The 19,316-nt window shown below is 46.6% G+C and overlaps 2 protein-coding genes across 5 annotated transcripts in view; one reads left to right on the top strand and one right to left on the bottom strand.

Annotated features, from left to right (window-relative positions):
• The window catches only part of SMG7 (SMG7 nonsense mediated mRNA decay factor), a 30,388-nt gene extending 20,153 nt beyond the window's left edge, over positions 1-10,235 (top strand). For 2 of the 4 annotated variants that reach the window (XM_009878390.1, XM_009878387.1), the window contains exons 14-22: positions 416-560; positions 1,826-2,214; positions 2,956-3,321; positions 4,852-5,001; positions 7,183-7,263; positions 7,822-7,981; positions 8,957-9,127; positions 9,227-9,378; positions 9,893-10,235. In XM_009878390.1, coding sequence (XP_009876692.1) covers positions 416-560; positions 1,826-2,214; positions 2,956-3,321; positions 4,852-5,001; positions 7,183-7,263; positions 7,822-7,981; positions 8,957-9,127; positions 9,227-9,378; positions 9,893-10,006 — 1,728 coding nt within the window. In that variant the 3' untranslated portion in view covers positions 10,007-10,235. The remainder of the gene's footprint in view (positions 1-415; positions 561-1,825; positions 2,215-2,955; positions 3,322-4,851; positions 5,002-7,182; positions 7,264-7,821; positions 7,982-8,956; positions 9,128-9,226; positions 9,379-9,892) is intronic. The other 2 variants (XM_009878388.1, XM_009878389.1) reach the window with 1 other exon arrangement.
• A 2,796-nt stretch (positions 10,236-13,031) lies between these two features.
• Positions 13,032-19,316, bottom strand: part of NCF2 (neutrophil cytosolic factor 2) — a 10,742-nt gene continuing 4,457 nt past the window's right edge. Inside the window, exons 8-15 of the mRNA XM_009878391.1 lie at positions 19,158-19,299; positions 18,797-18,859; positions 18,381-18,459; positions 16,660-16,703; positions 15,806-15,957; positions 15,609-15,720; positions 15,204-15,366; positions 13,032-13,129 (exon numbers count right to left, since the gene is read on the bottom strand). Of these exons, the coding sequence (XP_009876693.1) occupies positions 13,032-13,129; positions 15,204-15,366; positions 15,609-15,720; positions 15,806-15,957; positions 16,660-16,703; positions 18,381-18,459; positions 18,797-18,859; positions 19,158-19,299 (853 nt within the window). The remainder of the gene's footprint in view (positions 13,130-15,203; positions 15,367-15,608; positions 15,721-15,805; positions 15,958-16,659; positions 16,704-18,380; positions 18,460-18,796; positions 18,860-19,157; positions 19,300-19,316) is intronic.

Raw genomic sequence — 19,316 nt, forward strand, 5'->3', positions numbered from 1 at the left:
TGCTTAAGGTGCTGCAGGTAAGTAGCGTGAGTTAGATTAAAGTTGTGCCCTAGGAGAAGCACCTGTACTTTTTGTTTTTAAGGTGCTGTGGGTGAGCAGCATGGTAAGTTCTTTGTATGGTCTGAGGGTATTATTATGTCCGCTTCCCACTCTCTCGCTAGAGAAAAAAGCCTGTTGCATCTTCTGACTAGATTTCCTTAGAGTGCTTTTGTGAGGCAAGAAGTGCCCGAGGACAGGCGGGCTAACCTGCCTGAGGTCATTGAGGGCAGGACTGGGTTCCAAATGCCTCCCGATTACTTGGGGACAGGAAAATAATCTCTGAGGCAATCTGGGAGTTCATTTTTTGGCTTGAGACATGATCTAGACAATTACAGGAAAAGTTATCCAACTTAATTTTTTTTTTTTTTCGCATTAGGTGAAATCCCAGACGGAGATGAGGAAGACTCCAGTGTCTGAAGCCAGGAAAACACCTGTAACTCAGACCCCAAGTCAGGCCAGCAGTTCTCAGTTCATCCCCATTCATCACCCAGGAGCCTTCCCTCCCCTTCCTAGCCGGCCAGGTAATTTGCGTCGTTTGTTTGAGGCGTGATTTACTACTGACTCCAAGTAAAATCTTGTCATGGCCTCTGAAGGTCGGAGCTGTTTTTTGATGAACGTGCATTCTCCTGTTGAGAATCGTACAAAGTAGTGAGAAGGGACATAGCTGAAGCGAAACAAGATAAATAAGATTTCATTTTCATTCTGGCTTTGGAATCAAGGTCTGTCATGAAATCTGCCACCTTCCTACTTTTTTAGTGAGTGCGAGATCAAGGAACTTCACAGTGGGCTGTTTCTGTAGTTAAGCAGAACATGACAAAGTGTTTTGCTAGCTCAGGAGGAAGCATTCTCTGGGCTTAGGACTCCATCACAAAAGATCAATCACACTGCTTCTTTTAAGGCTGGGGTGGGTGTGTGGGTATGTGTTTGGTTTGGTTTTTTTGTAGTGATGCTCATGATTCCAACTGTAATTTGTGCTGTCTTATTTGCCATTGTTGCCACATTGCATGTTCCCATTTTGTTGTGGAATGTTCTGTTAGACCTCGCTGTCCATATTTGCTCACGAAATAGCTGGAACCTGTATCTCCCCTGCAGCTGTTGTGTGCAGTTGCTTTATATGAAACAGAGGGACACCTTCCCTGCCCCAAAGTCAGCATAAAATCTGGCCTCTGAGGCAGAGAATTAAAATTTGCCTTCTGAACCTGACTTTTCAGTGTGAGCTACAGGAAAGAAATTGATCTTGTGGCTATGAGGATTTGTTTGCTTACTACCTGTCTCTATCTAAATTGATCCGGAGACTGGTGATCCCCCTGGGAGGAGGCAGCAGACTTATTGGTTGCTTCTGTCCATTGCTCCAGAGGTTTAGTCCCTGAAAGTGTGCCTATTGGAAGGGGAGGGAACTTCTGGGGATAAAGCATCCAAAACCCCAGCATGGTGAAGGAAAAAGGTTGCGAAACGGAAAAAGAAACAAAACCAAAGTGGGCAGATTGAGGTGTGTGAAAAAAAACCCATATGACTCCCAGATACTGCTCTGGCTGACTGTTATCAGTGCCTGGGATATGGCAAGAAAAGCAGAGAACTAACTCTGAATCCCTCCTGTGATCATAGCCATGTATGTGCAACGGTAAGAAAGGACATTCTGGTGCAAACTGGTGTTTCCTGTCCTCATGGCTTAAATGAGCAAAATAGGAATTATTAAAAAATAACCAAAACAAACACTGAATGTTTTCTGGAGGTAACTATCTGTTCTCCCAAATTGTGAATCAAAGTGCTTGTTTGCCTTCTCCAGGTTTTCCACCTCCGACCTACGTTGTCCCCCCTCCTGTGGCTTTCTCCATGGGCACGGGGTACACCTTCCCAGGTGGTGTTTCTGTCCCAGGAACCTTCCTCCAGCCCACAGCTCACTCGCCTGCGGGAAACCAGGTGCAAGGTGGGAAACAGTCCCACATTCCTTACAGCCAGCAACGGCCCTCTGGACCGGGGCCGATGACCCAGGGACCTCAGCAAACACCACCTCCTTCCCAGCAACCCCTCTCATCTTTACCAGCTCAGGCAACAGCACAGTCCGCAAGCCAGTTACAGGTCCAAGCTCTGGCCCAGCAACAGCAGCAACAGTCCCCTACAAAAGCTGTGCAGGGCCTGGGGAAGAGCCCACCGCACCACTCCGGGTTCCAGCAGGTAAATTTAACTAACGCAGTGTGCTAAGCTTCATTTATAAACAAACGATGACAGTCTAGACTTCTGTTTCTAGATTACCTTTTCAAAACGGTTGTTAAAGACTGTAGCATGAGATTTCGATCTGGGAACTTCTGAGCCAGTTGGAAGTGTGCTGGGTATGAATGCACAGTTCTGTAACTGAGAGGAAGGTACCTATGGGAATGGAAAGACGCTTGTCTGTTTTCTGTGTGTTGCTGTTTATACACAAAGTATGAAGGTGGTATTTCTGATCAGGTATTTCTGTCTTAAGCCTTGCTAGTTTTCTTGTGTGATTAACAAGGATGGAGTCATGAACCTTCACCCGCACCCTCCTTTTGGCTCGCTGGGTTTCACTGCCAGTTCCCTCACAGCTTTTAATTGTATGCTCATGTCGTGATAGAGAAAATCTTCCTTCTGGCATGTCTAGACTCGAAGGTGAGACCCTCCTGGTGTTCTGGGCAGCAAAATGCTGGCTCAGTACCTTACTAAAGATGTTTATAAGGTGCTGGGTTAGAGTAAGGATTATACTTGGCTGTTGGCGTAAAGCTTGATTTGAGAGAGATGTTTATCGAGACTGTGCATTTTGGGAAGTAACATAAGAAATCAGTATATTTATGGAATGTCTGTCACAAGTGAGCCACACTGACAGTTTGAACGGAGTTATGCATTCAGTTAACGTTAATTGTTCCTATCTGCTGGTAAAATCGTGCGTCTCTGCCTCAGTATCCACAGACAGACTCGTCAAAGCAGCTCTGGAACCCACCTCAAGTCCAAGGCTCTCTGGGGAAGATCATGCCCGTAAAGCAGTCCTATTACCTGCAGGCCCAGGACCCTCTAAAATTGTTTGAACAGTCATTGCAGCCTCCCGTGATGCAACAGCAACCTCTGGAGAAAAAAATGAAGCCTTTCCCCATGGAGCCATATAACCAGAACCCCTCAGAAGTTAAGGTGCCAGAATATTACTGGGACTCTTCCTATGGCATGACTGACAACAGGGTGATGGCACAGCAGTCGAACATGGACCGCAGGGGCAAACGGCAAGGAGTCTTCCGCCCAGAGCAGGATGCTCTCTCCAGGATGGCCTTTGAGGTAAAGATCCATGCTCTAAGTGGTGAAAACTGATGAGGTTCTGATATTCCTGACAGCTCTAGGAGCTTTCCCTTCTTCAGAAATGCCCTGTAGCCCCAAGTAAGTCAATGTGAGCTTATTTGGTAGGGAGCCGGGTATCAGTAAATGGGGTTCCAGCAGACAGTGAGTTCTCCACTTTACTTGGCTGTGTGGGGGAACCGGCTCTTGAAGATTTTGTTTCAAGTAGGTGTGAGCCTTGTTCAGTGTAGATGTGACATTGACCTCTGCGCTGTGTCTGGCAGGCCAGGAAACACGACAGCTGATAGTTTTGGCAAAAATTTTTGCCTGACAACTGATGAAAACCGGAAAAGTTCTACAAATAATTGCAGTTGAATTGCTACCCTTTAGACTCAACACCCATATCTTGAGTGTATTGAATGGCTGAGGCTTCAGTAGTCAGGTTGAGGCTGGAAATTGAGGATGGTAGGAGCAGTCTTGTCTTGGATTATTTTCTTTTGTTGTTTTTCCTGTAGATCTCACTACGCAATTAGAGAGCTGAGTGGCTTCCTTAGCTCTTGGTTGCACTAATGGAATACTTTGCTTCTGTTCATGCAATTGTGCTTCATGTTGCCGTTTATAAAACCTGCAATCTTTGTTATTTATTAACAGTCCTGGAGTTGTCTGTGAGTGCTTTGGGTGCTGTTTATAAGGAAAATTAAACAGAGGATTCTTTCAACCTTTGGTCAGATGTGTCCCTGTAAAGGCACTCAGGATTTTCATAAGGTCAGCTGAGATCACTTGGCTTATCCTTCAGAGAGAAAAACTAAACAATGTGCAGGAGGCTGCCTCTACTCTGATGTCAGGCTGTGGTTTTTAGATGGAGACAGCGGTCAAAGCCTTGTTCCCATCCCTGAAAGGGATATCGTGTCTTGGTGCAAGCACAGTGAGGTACGGACGGAAGACCATGATGCTTGTGTCTTAAGCATCCCTCACAAAAGTCAAGATGTCAGGTTTGACCAGTACTTTGCAGGGGTGTTTGGCCCAATGGTCTGGTCAACTATGTCTTGGTGCAGCAGCCATTGGCAGTGGAAGTAAGTCTCCAGGGATTTGAACTCCATAAGTAGAGGAGGGAAGAAGTTGCGACTGTAATTTTACTTGAAACCTAAATTACTCCCAAGTCAACTGTGGAAGAATAATTGCAGGGTTTTGTGTTCCTTGTCCTTGAATGTGGAAACAGGTTCAGTGTTTGGCATGGATGCAATGGGAAGCATATGCTCCACTAATTAAAACTAGCTGCCCATCTTTCTGATGGTGCTGGTGTTTCTCCCAGTGTGTGCTAGGCCACGGGGCTAGTGACGTTTTCTGCTCAGTGTTTTCTCTCCGTGTGCCTCGACACACTTCTGCACCGCTGTTTCACCTTGCAGTTCTGCATGCTGCTTCCTGCCTTCCTCTATTCTCACTCCTCCTGCTGTGGCTTAGCCTCTCCTCGCTGTCGCTTGCTGTTCTGCTCTCTGCCTTCTGTTGTCTCACTGTGCTCATTTCTGTCACTAGGACCCCAAGAGCTCCCCTCTGCTTCCTCCGGACCTGTTAAAGAGTCTGGCTGCCTTGGAGGAGGAGGAAGAGCTGATTTTCTCTAATCCTCCTGATCTTTACCCAGCTCTGCTGGGGCCTCTCGCCTCTCTTCCTGGACGAAGCCTCTTTGTATGTATTTGATGTAATACTGCTGCTTCTCACTCTTAACTGGCATCTCTTTCTTCTGTGAAGTTATAAGAAATATGAAATTCCTTTCTCTTCCCCCATACTTCCTGTCTACTTCCCTGCCTCACCCTTGAGCTAGTCTTCATGCGAGAGTTCAGGCCAGCTGAAGGCCCACGGTATTGCTCTTGGGCTGAGCCTAGGACTGCTGATTTGTTCAGAAATTGAAATACTAATGGGGTTGGGTTTTGGGGTTTTTTTTTTTGGTAAGTGCATCCGTTGATGCGTCATTTCTTCTGCAGTTGTATGGACTTAGTAATAAGGGCAAGGGGGAGCACAGATTCAGCTGTGGGAAGTTACCAGAACAAGGGTGGCTTATTATAATTTGCATATAAAAATTCCTTAAAGGCAGGCTGAAGCTGCTCTGCTAAATGCAGAAGAGATTGTAAAAGAGTGAGATGGCTTTGGAAGAAAATCGGAAGCAACTGGCTAAGTAATTGCTAACTCCTGTAGAATTACAGTAATTTTTGACAGACCGAGAAATATTTTTATTTCTATGTTTATCTATTAATACCTTCCTAGTTCACTAGCTGGAGGGTCTCAGAGCTGTTGAATTTGCAAATTGCCTCTGAAAATGCATTATGTCTTTCTAGTATGGCTACAAGGATGTTCATTAAATACTGCTATTTCTGATTAGTAGCTGTAACAGAGAAGTTATTTGTGACTCTGCTTGAAATCTCTGATTTAAGTCTATTCCTCAATTATTTTAAATGCCATCCCAAGGAGCCAGTAGCAAAATATACACCCATTCCTGTCTCATTTGATACCTTCGCTAATAGTAGGAAACTAATAGTAAGAAACTAATAGTAAGAAACTAATAGCTGCTTCTTCAGCAGTTTCATTTGAAGCTCCTACTGTTGTCGTCTGCTGACAAATGGAAGGAAATCCTTCTCTGTGCGCGCTGTGTGGATATGCAGAGTGTGAATTTTGTCTGCTTTTTAAAACGTGCTTTCAAAGTAATGACTTGTCACTTTGAAAATCTAACAAGCTAGGAGCTGCTTGCCAAGAAAATGAGGCTGTTTGTCTTGGGTTTACAGGATAAAAGCAAAGACATTCCAGATATTGAGACCATGTTAAAGAGAGAGGGATGGCAGTGAAGGGTTGTGGTGTTTGAACAATACCTTTAAAAACATCCGACATGCTGAGCTGGTAGGAGCGCAAGTGGGCTTTTGTTTGCAGCAAGACTACAGCTTTCATTTTGAATCACACAGTTTTACTTACTAATTCTATGGCTTGATGATCCTGAATCTAAATTGTGTGGTGTTCGTTGTCCACCAGCGGGGCTTTATAATCTGTGTCAATGATGACTGGTCCTACTTCTTCCCTAGAAAGACTTGTTTCAGAGAGACTATTTTTCACTGCTTAATCATAGTAAGCACTGAACAGAAAGCTGAGAAATACTATGCTGGAAATAGTAGCTCTGTGTGAGGAGGTGGCATAGATGATGGGAAAAATTCATAATCCATAATATCTTAACATAGAACCCCAGGGGAGTTTTGGAACCTCTCTTTTAAACGCTAAGTGTAGTTTCTTCTTCTCTGCAATCATTTATAACAAAAGTGAGAGAGCACTAAGTAAAATTTAGACTGTGTAACCCAGCTGAAGAATCACAGCACTTGGCTGCTCCTGCTGTCTAAGAATGTCTATGCAGCAGGGATGCTCTCAAAACTGAGAATTATTCTATCAGTAGCAATGTACAAGAGTCTAATCATGTTTGAAGGAGTCCCCTGATTGCTGGGAAGGATCCTGTCTCATTTATACAAAGTTTTACACAACCATAGGGGTTTTGTGTGGGGGTTTGGTTTTTTTTGGCAGTAATCTCCCCTCTAGATGTATCAGGCAAGTGTTACACTTATGATTTGAAAAGCTGTTCTGGAAGTGGGGTTTGCCTGAGACTGTGAGCTGTCGTGATTGTTGATTTTTAGATATTAATTACAGCCAGTAGGCCAACTACTGATTTTCCACATTTGTCAGTTTGCTCCCCCTGTCCTCCAAGATGCTAGAGCTAAAATCAAGGAAGGTTTTAAATGTGTCCAAAGCCACTGTGGCAGTTTCTGATAACATACTTTCTTCCTGCTTACTACACTGAACACTAATTGCTTGGTTTTCCCTTTTTGGTTTCTGAAGAAGTCTCTGCTGGAAAAACCGTCAGAATTGATGTCTCAGTCTTCGTCTTTCCTGTCCCTCAGTGGCTTTTCTCTTAATCAGGTAAGCAAGGCCTGGAGTCTGCAGCCCTTTGCATTAAACTAGGTAACATGGCAAAAATATGGGGATATCCTTTAGTTCAAACTAGTGGAAAATTCCTGGGGGTGCCTGATTCCAGTCTGTACCAGCAAGCTTATCTTTGCTTTTATCAGCTCTCTTCCCAAACTCACCCTGGCTATAGTTCTGCAGACGCACTGTTGAATCTTTTGGAGTTCTTGGGCCTGTTGCTCTTAGTCCAGTCATGGAGTTGACCGAAAAAGTGCACCTCAAAGTGTTACAGTGTGTAGGTGTGGTTTTTTCACCTGGGCAAGGTCTTCATACAATTTTTGTGAGTGCTTGGAATTTAAAGATTTTGTGAATGCTTTGCAGTCTGGCCAGGAGAAATCTGTCCTGATTTGGAATGTGATGGACTTCGTATTTAATAAAATGGTCAAAGAAGAGGGGGCTGGAGAGTGAAAAAGGAGTTAAAGTATTTTGATCTATAATTGTTTCCTTTGTACAGTCTTGATGTTTGAAATAAATCCCTATGTAAACTCTCACATTCGGTTTGTTTTTTTTTAGGAAAGGTATCCAAATAACAGTATGTTCAATGAGGTATATGGGAAAAACATGAATACCAGCACAAAAACAGAAGTCACCCCTTCAGTTACCCATCAGGAGACTTCACTGTATTCTCTCTTTGAAGGGACTCCGTGGTCTCCATCCCTTCCTGCCAGCTCAGGTAATCCTAGTGTGGTTTTTCTTGTGTTTAGTGATTTAGGAGAATTTAAGTTAATTCTGAACCTACTGCAAGTTAAATGTAACTGGAAATTAAATACCTGCTTGATAAGGTGTCTGAAAGTTTGTTTTTTCCTCTCAAAATTCTCAAAAATTCTTACTAAAAATGCAGAAGGGCATGAGGCAAGGAATTAGTTGAGTCTAAGAAACGAGTGGATTTTAAATAACATCTGCACTGGATGAGATTTTTGGTTGCACTGAGACTTTTGCAACCAACCAGGAACAACCATTGTGGATGAAATGGAAGGAGTTGCAAAGTGCTTTTATTGTAGCAGGGTTTATGGCTTGCCTGGTTTCCGCTTTTTCCCCTCCCTTCATCTCTTCATTCAAGACCATGTAGTCTCCTGGCACCCTGCTATGCTGTGTTGTCTTCAGGCATCATTCTCTCCTGCCTGCAGACAGGTTTTTCCATGCTTGCTCTCCTCTTTTGTTCAGTTTTGGGTACTGGTCTGAATTGCTTTAAGACTCAGAGAAGTGTAAAAAACAACCAACCAACCATTCACAGACTTGGGAGTTCAAGTTGTAAACTTGCAGATTCCTCAGTCTAATGACATTGATTTGTCAAGCTTGGATGCAGATTTTTTTTTTTTTGTTGCTGTATGAGAAAAATTCCTCAAGAAACATGGGGAAAACTCACTTCAGCTAGCCAGCCCACTTGGGGTTTCCTGGTTTTTGTGTTTTCTGGTAAGCTCATGTATGTACTGTACGCAGCCATTCTGTTCTCTTACATGCACAAACACTTTTCACTCAGAACTTAGGAATTTGCATTATGCTCCTGTGATGGAGGGACTAAAAATTGACCTTCTGCATTGGAGAAAACTGGGTGATGGCAGAATTTGCAGCAGCACTAAGAAATTGAAAATTGGAAGGCTCCTGCTGTTTCTGTTGACCTTTTTTCCTCTTGCCTTGTAATCACTAGATCATTCGACACCAGCCAGCCAGTCTCCTCACTCCTCCAACCCCAGCAGCTTGCCAAGCTCCCCTCCAACCCATAACCACAATTCTGTTCCCTTCTCCAACTTTGGACCTATTGGGGCTCCAGACAACAGAGACAGGAGAGTCGCAGACCGCTGGAAAACAGATAAGCCAGGCAAGTGCTGGGTTCCAGGCTTGCGTGAAGTCAGCCGATGGGGTTTGTTTTGCAGTGGTTTTGTTATTTTCCTTTGAACTTGTCTCTCTCCTGTTTTAGCAATGGGAGGGTTTGGTCTGGACTATCTCCCAGCAACATCGTCATCTTCGGAGAGCAGCTGGCACCAGTCCAGTGCTCCCAGTGGCACCTGGGCAGCCCAAGGCCCTCCCGCTATGGAGGATTCCTCAGCCGTGCTTATGGAGAGCCTGAAGGTACGTTCGAGTGAAACTGCGCTCAGGAATTGGGTGCTTGTTGATGGGGCCAGAAGATCCAGTGATGGATGTTAGGCTGTCGCAAGCTAAGTCAGGGTTCAGTGTCGAAAAACAAAGGTTTTTCTGGCAGATTCACTTATGCAGGCAATGTGGGAGGTGTGACCAGTGCTGGAAGATGTCAGAGTTTTCCAGTTCTCAATGTTCTAGAATATTTTGTGGAACAAGTTCAGGCTGGCAAAACTGAAAGAAATAGAAACGCTTGCTTTGACTAATCTAAAATTAGTAATCATTAATGTGGGATGAATTTTTATGGTAATGAGGAATCTGGAGGAGGAGAAGCTTCTTCCAGGGAGCCTCTCTCTAGAAGGCCTTCCTTGAAGTGTGGATAACTTTCCTGAAGAGCCAGGTACGATCGATAAAGAGGGAGAACATAGAAAACTGTCTCTACTTTCTCATCTGTAAGAGGGAGGTTGTCTGACGCAAGGGGATACTAGTGTTGGCTGTTTGTTTCTAGTCCATCTGGTCCAGTTCCATGATGCACCCTGGACCCTCAGCCCTGGAGCAGCTGTTAATGCAGCAGAAGCAGAAGCAGCAACGCGGACAAGGCACCATGAACCCGCCGCATTGAGACAGAGGTGGCAACCCTTGCAAACGAAGGCTCCATAAACCATGGCATGTTGGGTTTGCAGGACTGGCCCACACAGTCCTGTGCAGGTGGCAGCCCTCTCTTCTGTTCCTTGCTGTCAGGAGGGCGTAAGTGCTCCACCAACCCACTGAGTGTGCACAAAACGTCTGCAGTGCAAGAAAACATCAGGAACTCTCCCATCCCTGGGCCCTCTGGAAGGAGAGAGGAACTGCTGTTTGTCTCACTCAGTAACCTGATGTCACCGCCTCTCACCTTCTCCATCGTGCATGTCCCCAGCCACATGGGAAGTAAAAGCTGAGAACGAAGGGCGGATGGGAGAAGCCAATGAGAACTTCTCAATCCTTTTCCTCTCTTTGGGGAGATAAAATAGGAATCCATTAATGATTGCTTTGCTGACTGAGAATGTAGTTGAAATTACTCCTAAACATCTTTATTACTATCTCAGTAGTAAGATCACACTGAATTCTTCCGTACACAGACGTGCTTCGTAGTCAGTGTGTAGCAATGAAAGCCCCGGTTGCTGCTCTGGTCAGAGGTGGTTGGTGGCAAGGTGGGGCTCTATCTCCTGGGCTAGCGAAGGGGTTTCATGAAGGAGAGTCTGGCACTTGAAACCACTTCACCTTTCACCCAAAGGCTTTGGCCAGCCCATGGGTGGGTTAGAGACTCCAGCATGAAATGCCCTCCTCTCAGTAGGTGTTTGAGCTGTAATCGGTGATGTGGGGCATCGCAGCACTCTGCTGGACAAGCAAATTAACTGCTATGGGGTTTTAAATTAATGTTTGATTCCTGTACATTTTACTGTAGCATAGTGGCTAGCCCCGCAAGGGGCAGGCTTGTCTGTGCATTCACAGCCTGACTCATTTTAATAGGTAGGTAGAAAGCTTTCAGTGTTTTTGGTTTTGGGGTTTTTTTCTTTTTTTTTTTCTTTTTCTTTTTTTTTTTTTTTCTTCTTTCTCTCTCCATCCTTCCATCTTCGCTGGATGCTAGTAGTTTCATTACCAACGTGCAACATCTCGCAGAAAATAATCAGGGGTCCAGCAGGGCTGGGTAAAGCCAACAGCCAGCCTGGACAGTGCGGAGTGTACGCTCCCCCTCGTTCCCCTCCCTGCCCCAGCAGGCACACATAAGCTCTGCAGAAACCCCTGCCCCCAAACCTGCAGTTCCAGAATGAAATTCAAGGCACTCGTGAACACGCATGTGTAGCGTGCACATGGAAGAAAGCATAGTGCTGTTCGTAGATGAGAAGGCGCAGAAGGGAAAAGGAAAACGTTTTATTTGCTATTTATTGGGGGGAAGGAAGACTGGAAGCTTCATTAAGGAAAAGGACAGCATTTTTGTTAGGTTTCCCAGGGAAGTTACGGAAACAATCTCAATGTCCGTTTGCTGTGTTTAGCAGTTAGGGGTTTGTGTGATGATTCAAGATCTCTGAGCTGGAAGTCAGCTGCAGAGCAAAGCACATGCAGGAGCCGAAGTGACACTGAAGTCTGGGCAGCCCCAAAGAATACAAAAAGGGAAGACGGAGGAGACACGATACCCCTCCAGGGGTACGAGCAGCTCCCCCACGATCTCCACCTTAGCGACATCACTGTTCTTCGTTGCATTTTGAAGCTGTGTTTCCTTTCTTCGAAGTCCAAAAAGTGAAGTTTCCACCCAGTGATGATACGAACCAAACCCCTCTGTACTTCCCTTCAGCCCTCCCGGTTTGTCTACCGAGCCGTGCACCCAGTCAGCTGTGACATTCCAGTGTTTGAACCGTCACTGACTCTTGCACCCTAGACGAGCTAACCAGGTTCACCATCTTGCTCCCGGCAGTGCCAGGGTCCCGGCCGCACCGTTCCACTTGTGCATGAGCATCTGGCCTCGGGAATGCGTCCGACTCTCGGCTGGGACTCCCCTCTTGCCCTCCGATGACCTGGGGGAGTGAGGGAAGGGGCCCCCAACAGAAACTGGTTTGTGTTGTAAGCTTTTTTTGTGTTTTTTGTCTGTCTGTGCAAGAACTGCAGCTGCTGAAATCAGCTTTGCCTTTAATTAAACCATGTTCTCTCCATCCAGGTCTGTGTAGCATTTATTTCCGGTGTAACTTGACTGCAGGCTTTTAAAAACATGTTTTTCTGGAGAAGTCGGAAGAAAATTTGAAGTTGGTTAATTATTTTTTTTTTCCTATTTGAAAGAGAATGAAATAAATCGCAGATTTGGGCTTAGTGTAGATAATTGGATTGTGAGTTTGTGCTGCTTGTGTGCAATGCGTTTTATGGACCAAACCAAAAACCTGGGTTGGGAGTAGCCTGCAAAGCTCTTAGTTGCAGCCTGAACCTGGTAGAGCACAGGCAGTGAGAGTTGGAGGACACGGATTCTTCTCCTGTTGACATGCCTGCAGATTGGGATGCTGGCTGTTTGCAGACAGTTTTGAAACAGCGTACTTCCAAAGGTGTCGAGAACTACAGAGATGTTCTGGTTTTGAAGTGAAAGGTGAAAAAAAAAACAAACAACCCACCCATACATTTATACTTTTATTGGGTGGGGAGTGTTAAAGTCACTGTGGTTCTTGAAGTGACCTGTCAGTTGGAACAGGGCAAGGCTGCGTTGTGTCTCGTCAGCTCTCGTGTTGGCAGTAATGTTTTAAGGAAGCGAACACTGCTCAGCCTTTTCTGGTCTGTAGCTTCCTGAAGGGCAGTTCCTCTTCTGGCTCTGTGGACAGGGCTGTAAATGCAAGCGGTGCCACCCACTTCTGGGTTTTCCAGGATAGAGAAGGTGGGACAGAGCAAGTCTCTTGGCAAGCACAGGTTTTAGAACCGAATCTATTCCCAACAGGAAGATAATCAGCAATTTTTTAATAGATATCTGTTTTAGAGAACAATGCAAAAGGTAAAATATAAAGCTTTTAACACAAGCAGCAATAACATTTAAAGTTCATTTTTAGATGCAGTGATCAATAATAGAAACTTCTTAATTACAACAGCTGAATTCGTAATTTCTTCCACATCGATGACTTTAAGCTCTTCTGAAATCACATATCCAGGTCTTTAAGGTTAGGCTTTTGAACAAAAGCAGAAGGGAAGATGCCTATCTTCCCATTGCACTGGCCTTCTAACCAGTCGTCATTCACTGAAAGAGAAAATTGTCACAATTTTTGTCACCCTAGGGATATACAGGAGCGTAATAACTTCCACGTGCTACAGACGGGCCCGAGATCATCAGTTTTAAGGTGTTCCAGTGATAAACCTTTTAGCCATGCTAAAGCCTGGTAGAGTGAGGAATGTGGAGGAAAGGGGCTGAGGAGGAATGAGGTCGAGAGCAAATTTATAAGGTAAGAAAGAATGCACTGCCAAACAAAGGTGGGAAAGCAAAACAAAATAGAGACCGAGGGGCTTAGAAACTGTCCTGAATAGAAGACAGTGGAAATGAAGTGAGTGTGGTAAGGAAATGATGTGAGACCTTGGGCTTTCTTCCTCAAGATGCCAACTAATGTGGTTTCACATCCTGTTCCATGTTCATATAAAAAACCCAACCCCAAACAAAAGCCCAAAGCCTCTGCTACCCTGGGTTGAGTAAAGCTAAGGAGCTCTGAAAACTCTTGCTGCAGGGAACTAAACCAGATGAGAACCAACTTTCTAAGGGAAAATATTTAGCTCAGCAGTGAAGGGGAGAGTAGGATTTTGGAGTTGGAGGGAGTAAAACTCACCTGCACACCGGTAGAGAGGGGACTATGATCACTTGTGTACTGCTGCTGAAGCTTGCCAGCCAGCACAAATTACTGACAGAGCTACATGTAGCAAAGTATCATATTTTTTTTGCCTTTAAAACTATTTCTGATGTCTTGATTACGTTCAGGCTCAACTGAGGAGGGAAGCAGATGCCCTGTGGAGGGTCTGTAGGTAGGTCTTCACCTGATACGAGCTCACCAGCAGCTTCTGCTGAGACATGGTAACTTTGTCCTCCCTCCTGTGCATTCTGCACAGAATTGAAAGGATCCAACTTAAAAACATATGCTAGATCTTGCTGAGGTATAGTCTGTATTTAATGATTGTACACTTCAGCAGAAAACCAGCCAGAAAAAGGCACCAGGTGAGAGGAATGGGAGTAAGAGCATTCTCCCATTGCAGGGGCGGCAGCCAAAATGAGGCATCACCTTTAAAGAATAAACCGCAACTGGTAAGCTTGAGCATAGCTCAAGTGAAACTCTCCCATCTTGAAAGTGCTTGGAGAAGGGAATGACGGAAATGGGTTTGATGAAAATGTGAGACTTTGAGCAACCTGGTCTAGTGTAAGGTGTCCCTTCCATCCTGAGTGGTTGTAACTACATGATCTTTAAGGTCCCTTCCAACTCAATCCATATGATGATTTCCTGGCGGGAGAAACACCTGCAATACTGAGACTGGGGTGGGAAGCCCATGGTAGAGGTGGAGGAGCTCTGCTGCTGCTGCAGCACAAGGCAGTGGTGGATGGAAGAAGGCACTTGTAGAAAGCAATCCTGCAGGCTTTAGGTCCTGCTTACCTTGTGGCTCCAGTGAGCTGCTGGCAAGCTGAAAACCCTGTCCTTCATCAGGAGCATGCAAAGCAGAGGCTAGAAACTCCTCAATAGGTTGGATTTTTTATTTTTTTTTTTGTCTTTCATTGGGATGGAGCAAATTTGCCCCATGAATCTAGAAGCTCAGTGACTCAGCTCTTAGCAATGTGAAGGAAAGCAACTCTCATGTGTTCTTTACGTTGTCCTTTCCCCTGGCTTCCACCTGCTCATACGATCCCTACAAGCTTCTTTTCTAACCTCTCTTTTAAAGTGTTTGTGTTCAATGCAAGCTTTCTCAGAAGTGCCCTGCAGCAGAAATCTGAGCAGCCTGTTTTCCGTCTAAAGGTGGCAAACCGCAACTTATAGGAGAAGTTTGCTATCTGTGAGGGCTGCCTGAGCCCAGGCTGTTGCGCTGCAGGTCCTCAGCATGAAACACTGCTTTGGAGGGCAGGAGCACTCACGAAATGAGATCAAAGTCCCTAGTGAAACTTGTAGGATCTGCTGAAGAACATGCGTCCCAGTGTCCGACCAAATAGTTCTTGGCCTGACGGAAAAATGGTGTGAACCCACAACTTCCACTAAACCAAGCAGGTGCTCAGCATCTCAGGGTCAGACCTGTGCTCTCACCAGAGCTGGGATGTCCGTCCCCTGACACCGAAGGAGCATGATTACCTTTGGATAAAACACGTATCACGTCTCCTGCCTGAAACTCCAGGTCTTCAGGTTGAGTGGCTTCGTAATTGTACTGCGCTACAACTTGAGTTGGTCCCGTCTCCTCCAGTGTTGCCTCCTGCAATGACTCCTCTGGTTTGCTGTCCAGTAAAAACCCCTCTCCCTAGGGCAGGAAATAAGCTGGTAAGGACACTGCTTTGTCTTCTTTTAATTTGTACCAGGGTGAAAGACAAGCTCTGTTTCTCTTCACTTCATTCTTTGCTCCTCTGCCTTTCAAGAGGTTGCCAGCTTGCTTTGAAAGCCACAAGCCTGCGCTCCCGGCAAGGAAAGTGAAGGCAGTGTCTGCTTAGGTTCCTTGCCAAGAGCGGGCAGAAGAGGTGGTTGCCACTGCTAGCAGTCACTGACCTCCGTGATGTCGCACCAGACTGTCAGACAGTTGTCCTTGCTCTGGCTCCAAGCTGCCTCCAGGTTGTCTGCCCCCAGTGTCACCAGCACTTGGCCCTCCGGAGGCTTGTACCTGGGTGTGCAGAGGACATGGAGTAAGGGTGGGAGCCCTGAAAAACATGGCTCTAGAAAACTCCCTGGAGCGGGCAGTGCCTCACCTCAGCTGCGTGTGCGTGGGCTGGAGCTCCAGTTTCTTGCAAACCACGTCCAGGAGTTCCATGTAAGAGAGACTTGTCTCAACTTGCAGGGCGACCGTGTATTTGTAATGCACCTTGAGGATGTGGGGGCTGGAGATGGCTGCTGCAGCCTCCTGCAGGTGGGAAACTGGGTGTCAGGGCTTGTGTGGCTTGGAGAGGGAGCGGCATGTGGAAACTGCGGTTGTCTCAGTCAGATCTGAGCTGCAGGGCATCTCTGCTAGTGTGTGCAGCCTTTGGTACTCCCCTCGGGCAGGTCAGCTGTCGTGACACCTGAGTTACGGTTGGATCTGCGGCTGGTTGACAGCCCTGGGCTTGTCCCAGGAGAGTAACAGTAATAAATTAGGCACGTAGCAACCAAGTGGTTGCTTTGGGGTGACTAAATTCCAGATGTGTCCGCCCTACAACCTCCTTCCTTGTTCTTTTGTGGGGTTTTTTTGTTCTTTTTTTTTTTTTCGAGGTAGGGTTGCCGTGTTCTCCCATTTCTCTCCCCAGCGTGACGCGATGCGCTGGCATTGCACAGGGTTGTGTGTGTTACAGACAAGCTCTTTTGTATTTCTCCTTTCTTAAGTGCTGCAGGTGAACAGACCTGGAGGAGAACATCCTAAACAGCAACCCTAGTCTCACCTGGTTGGGTCCTAATGACCTGCCAGCCCCCAGTGCTGTTGTTACGCTTTGTAAAAGCTTCTGACTGATGAAAACCTGAAATGCTTCCAGGACTGTGGTGTGTGCTGGGCATGCCAGCACCTTTCAACATGCACTAAATGCAGATTTCTAACGCCAACAGGACCTCAGAGTCTGTGTTCACAAGATGTTACCTTTGCTGTATCTCTCAGCTGTGCCACAGTAGCAGGAACGTAGTCTGTAGAGGAAGAAAGAGGTGTCTCAGCAAGTGGGATAGAGTAAGCATTACTGCTCTATGCCTAGGGACACATTAAGGTCTCCAGCAGTCCCTCTCCTCAACACTCAGTGTTATCTCCAGCAACAGCAGCCAACCCTGGAGCCAGCGGTGGTCCCTTGAATGGAAGCAGCATCAGCTGCGATGGGGTTCATCTGTAAGATTTAGATAAAACCACCACACAGGAGTTCAGGCTCTGCCTTCCCTTTTATAGGGATGGGAGCCTTAGAGGTGGGTTGTCTTTCCTGGGTAGATTTTAAGAAAAAAAAACAACAACGAAACAAACAAGTATGAGCTGCTGTTTTTATTGTCTTTGCTCTTCTGATCTCCCTAGGTCCTCACTGAAAGCTGGAGGCAATCCCTGTCCTTTGCCAGGGTTGTAAAGCTAAAGTCAGACCTCCAGGTAGGGTGACTTCATGCAGGTTTGTTGAAGTCTCTTCACAAGGATCTGCTCTACGTTTTGTCAGTGCTTTGACACAACTGTGCTTGTTATGAGACAGAGCTATGTCGTTGAATGTAGTCCTGCTGCTAGCTCTGTGCTGGCTTTTGATGCCATAAAGATGCTCTTTGAGGTTGTTGGGTCCCTGAGCTGTTTGCCCTTAACTCCCATAAGCCACAGCTGTCTTCTGTATCAACTTTACCTTTGGACTGCTAATGAGGCTGCACTGCTCGAGACACAAGCCCTGTCTTGTCATTAGTGGTCTTTTGGACCACCTTTCCTCACCACCACGTGGCTCAGGCTCATGTCAGAGCAAGGGACTTGGCAACTGGTTGTCCACATATTCGGTTTGGTTTTTTTTCTGGCAGATAGGCCAGAATAGACTGCAGCAGGTTAACACCTGTGTGCTACAGTCTCTTCTTGGTAGTATTTGCTGCGCTGAGTGGGTTTTTCATGCAGCGGTGCGGAGCTCGCAGCTCAGCCACCGGCTCCTACGTCAACACTGCGTGATGTTTTCTAGAGAGGACAACTCTCAGTGCTTCCTCCCAACTCTTTGTTTCAGCTTGTGGAAACAAATGTGCTCCCCGGTTTTAAACTGCCATTTTGGACCGTGCAGCTGAGCGCTCCTGCAGCTGCGCAGGTGCAGGCAGCAGAGCCCTGTTTTGAGTTTCCAGCATCCCAAACCAACTCTGCTGGGGACAACGTGATGACCCTGGTGCTACCATTCCTGCCCCAGGCTTGGGACATGGGGACACTGTATAGTTTTGGCCAGGAATCCCCCTCCTGGGGCAACCAGAGCTCTTTCAAACCTAGCCCAGCTCACAGAAGTACTAAAAACCATCGCAGGTGCCCTGCACTAAGAAGCAGCATGTAAGGACTCCCAAGATTTAGGTAAGTTGGGTCACTTGCTCTGTTCATATCCCGAGGCCCATTTTGACATTAGTTGCTGTGCTAGTTGAGAGCATGGAGGGACTTGCTTTCCTCCGGGACCAACATGTTTTATTTCACTCTGTCCTCAGCACTGTGGTTGCTGTCTCTGCCCCGTGCTTTTAATATCATCCCATCCTTGGCTGCAAATGGGTCCAGGAATGAGATTGAGATGATCCCTAGTCCTGATCTCAAAGCAGGAAACCATCTCAAAACTTGCTGCTGGAGATTTCTCCCATAAGATACCCCTGTCCCTTCAGCTCCCCCTCACTGACCTGGTGCTGGCCGCCGCGGCTTCTCTGGAATGGTGGAGCTGGATGACTCTGGGTTATCAGCTTCCAGAGGAGTTTCTTCCTGTGTCAGATGGATGGGAGGTAATGCTGTGAATCCCACCCTTCCCATGGGAACTGGGGTGCTACCGCCTCATGGAGCACCCCCACCCAACCCACTGTTTTTCCAAGGTCTGTTTGGAGTCTGGAACTGGGGAGACGTGACTTTGTTAACCCGTATATCCCGATTTTGCAGGTCTCTGAGCTCATGTTAAGGTGACCATGAGCAAGAACAACAAATCTCGGCGTTACAAGGCAGAGGGAGTGGCAGGTATAGATGCTGCTGGAAGGCCCAGAGTAGGTGGTGGGTGAATGTGTAGGGATCTGCCCTCCCCAGGACACCGTCTCCTTGCTCTCCTCACCTGGATATGCAGCTTGTTCTGTAGCTCAGCAGGCTCAAGGAAGTTGCAGGGGACAATCCCTTTCTGTGGGTGAGAGACAAGTAGAGATTGCTTGGCAAGAAGACAGCCCGCTGCTGGAGGACAGTGAGCTTGTCCTCACTCTGCCCTGAATCCAGGAGAGTCCCTGAGGTTTGAAGCTTAGTTGCCACAGGTTGGATGGCTCTCACTGAACCCTGTGGCCTAAGTCAAGGTGGACATAAAGGACCAAAGTCGGAAACTCGTGTAGCTGCTGACAGCTAGTTTTTGCCCTGCAAGTCCTCTGCAGAACCTTGCAGCATCCACCCCATCATCTGCCCACTCCTGCCAAGCACGCCTCTGGTACCTTTCCATTGAACATCACCGTAGCCCAGTTGTCTTTCTCTTTCTTCAGGACAAAGACAATGTTTCCTGGCAGGACCTGCAACTCCTCGGCAGTCTCGGGAATGAACTCGTACAGGACGCGGTGCGGCTGGCCCTCCGGGGGCCCGGGGGGGGGGGGCGG

This window comes from Apaloderma vittatum, unplaced genomic scaffold (genome assembly GCF_000703405.1).
Source record: "Apaloderma vittatum isolate BGI_N311 unplaced genomic scaffold, ASM70340v1 scaffold6971, whole genome shotgun sequence".
NCBI lineage: Eukaryota > Metazoa > Chordata > Aves > Trogoniformes > Trogonidae > Apaloderma > Apaloderma vittatum.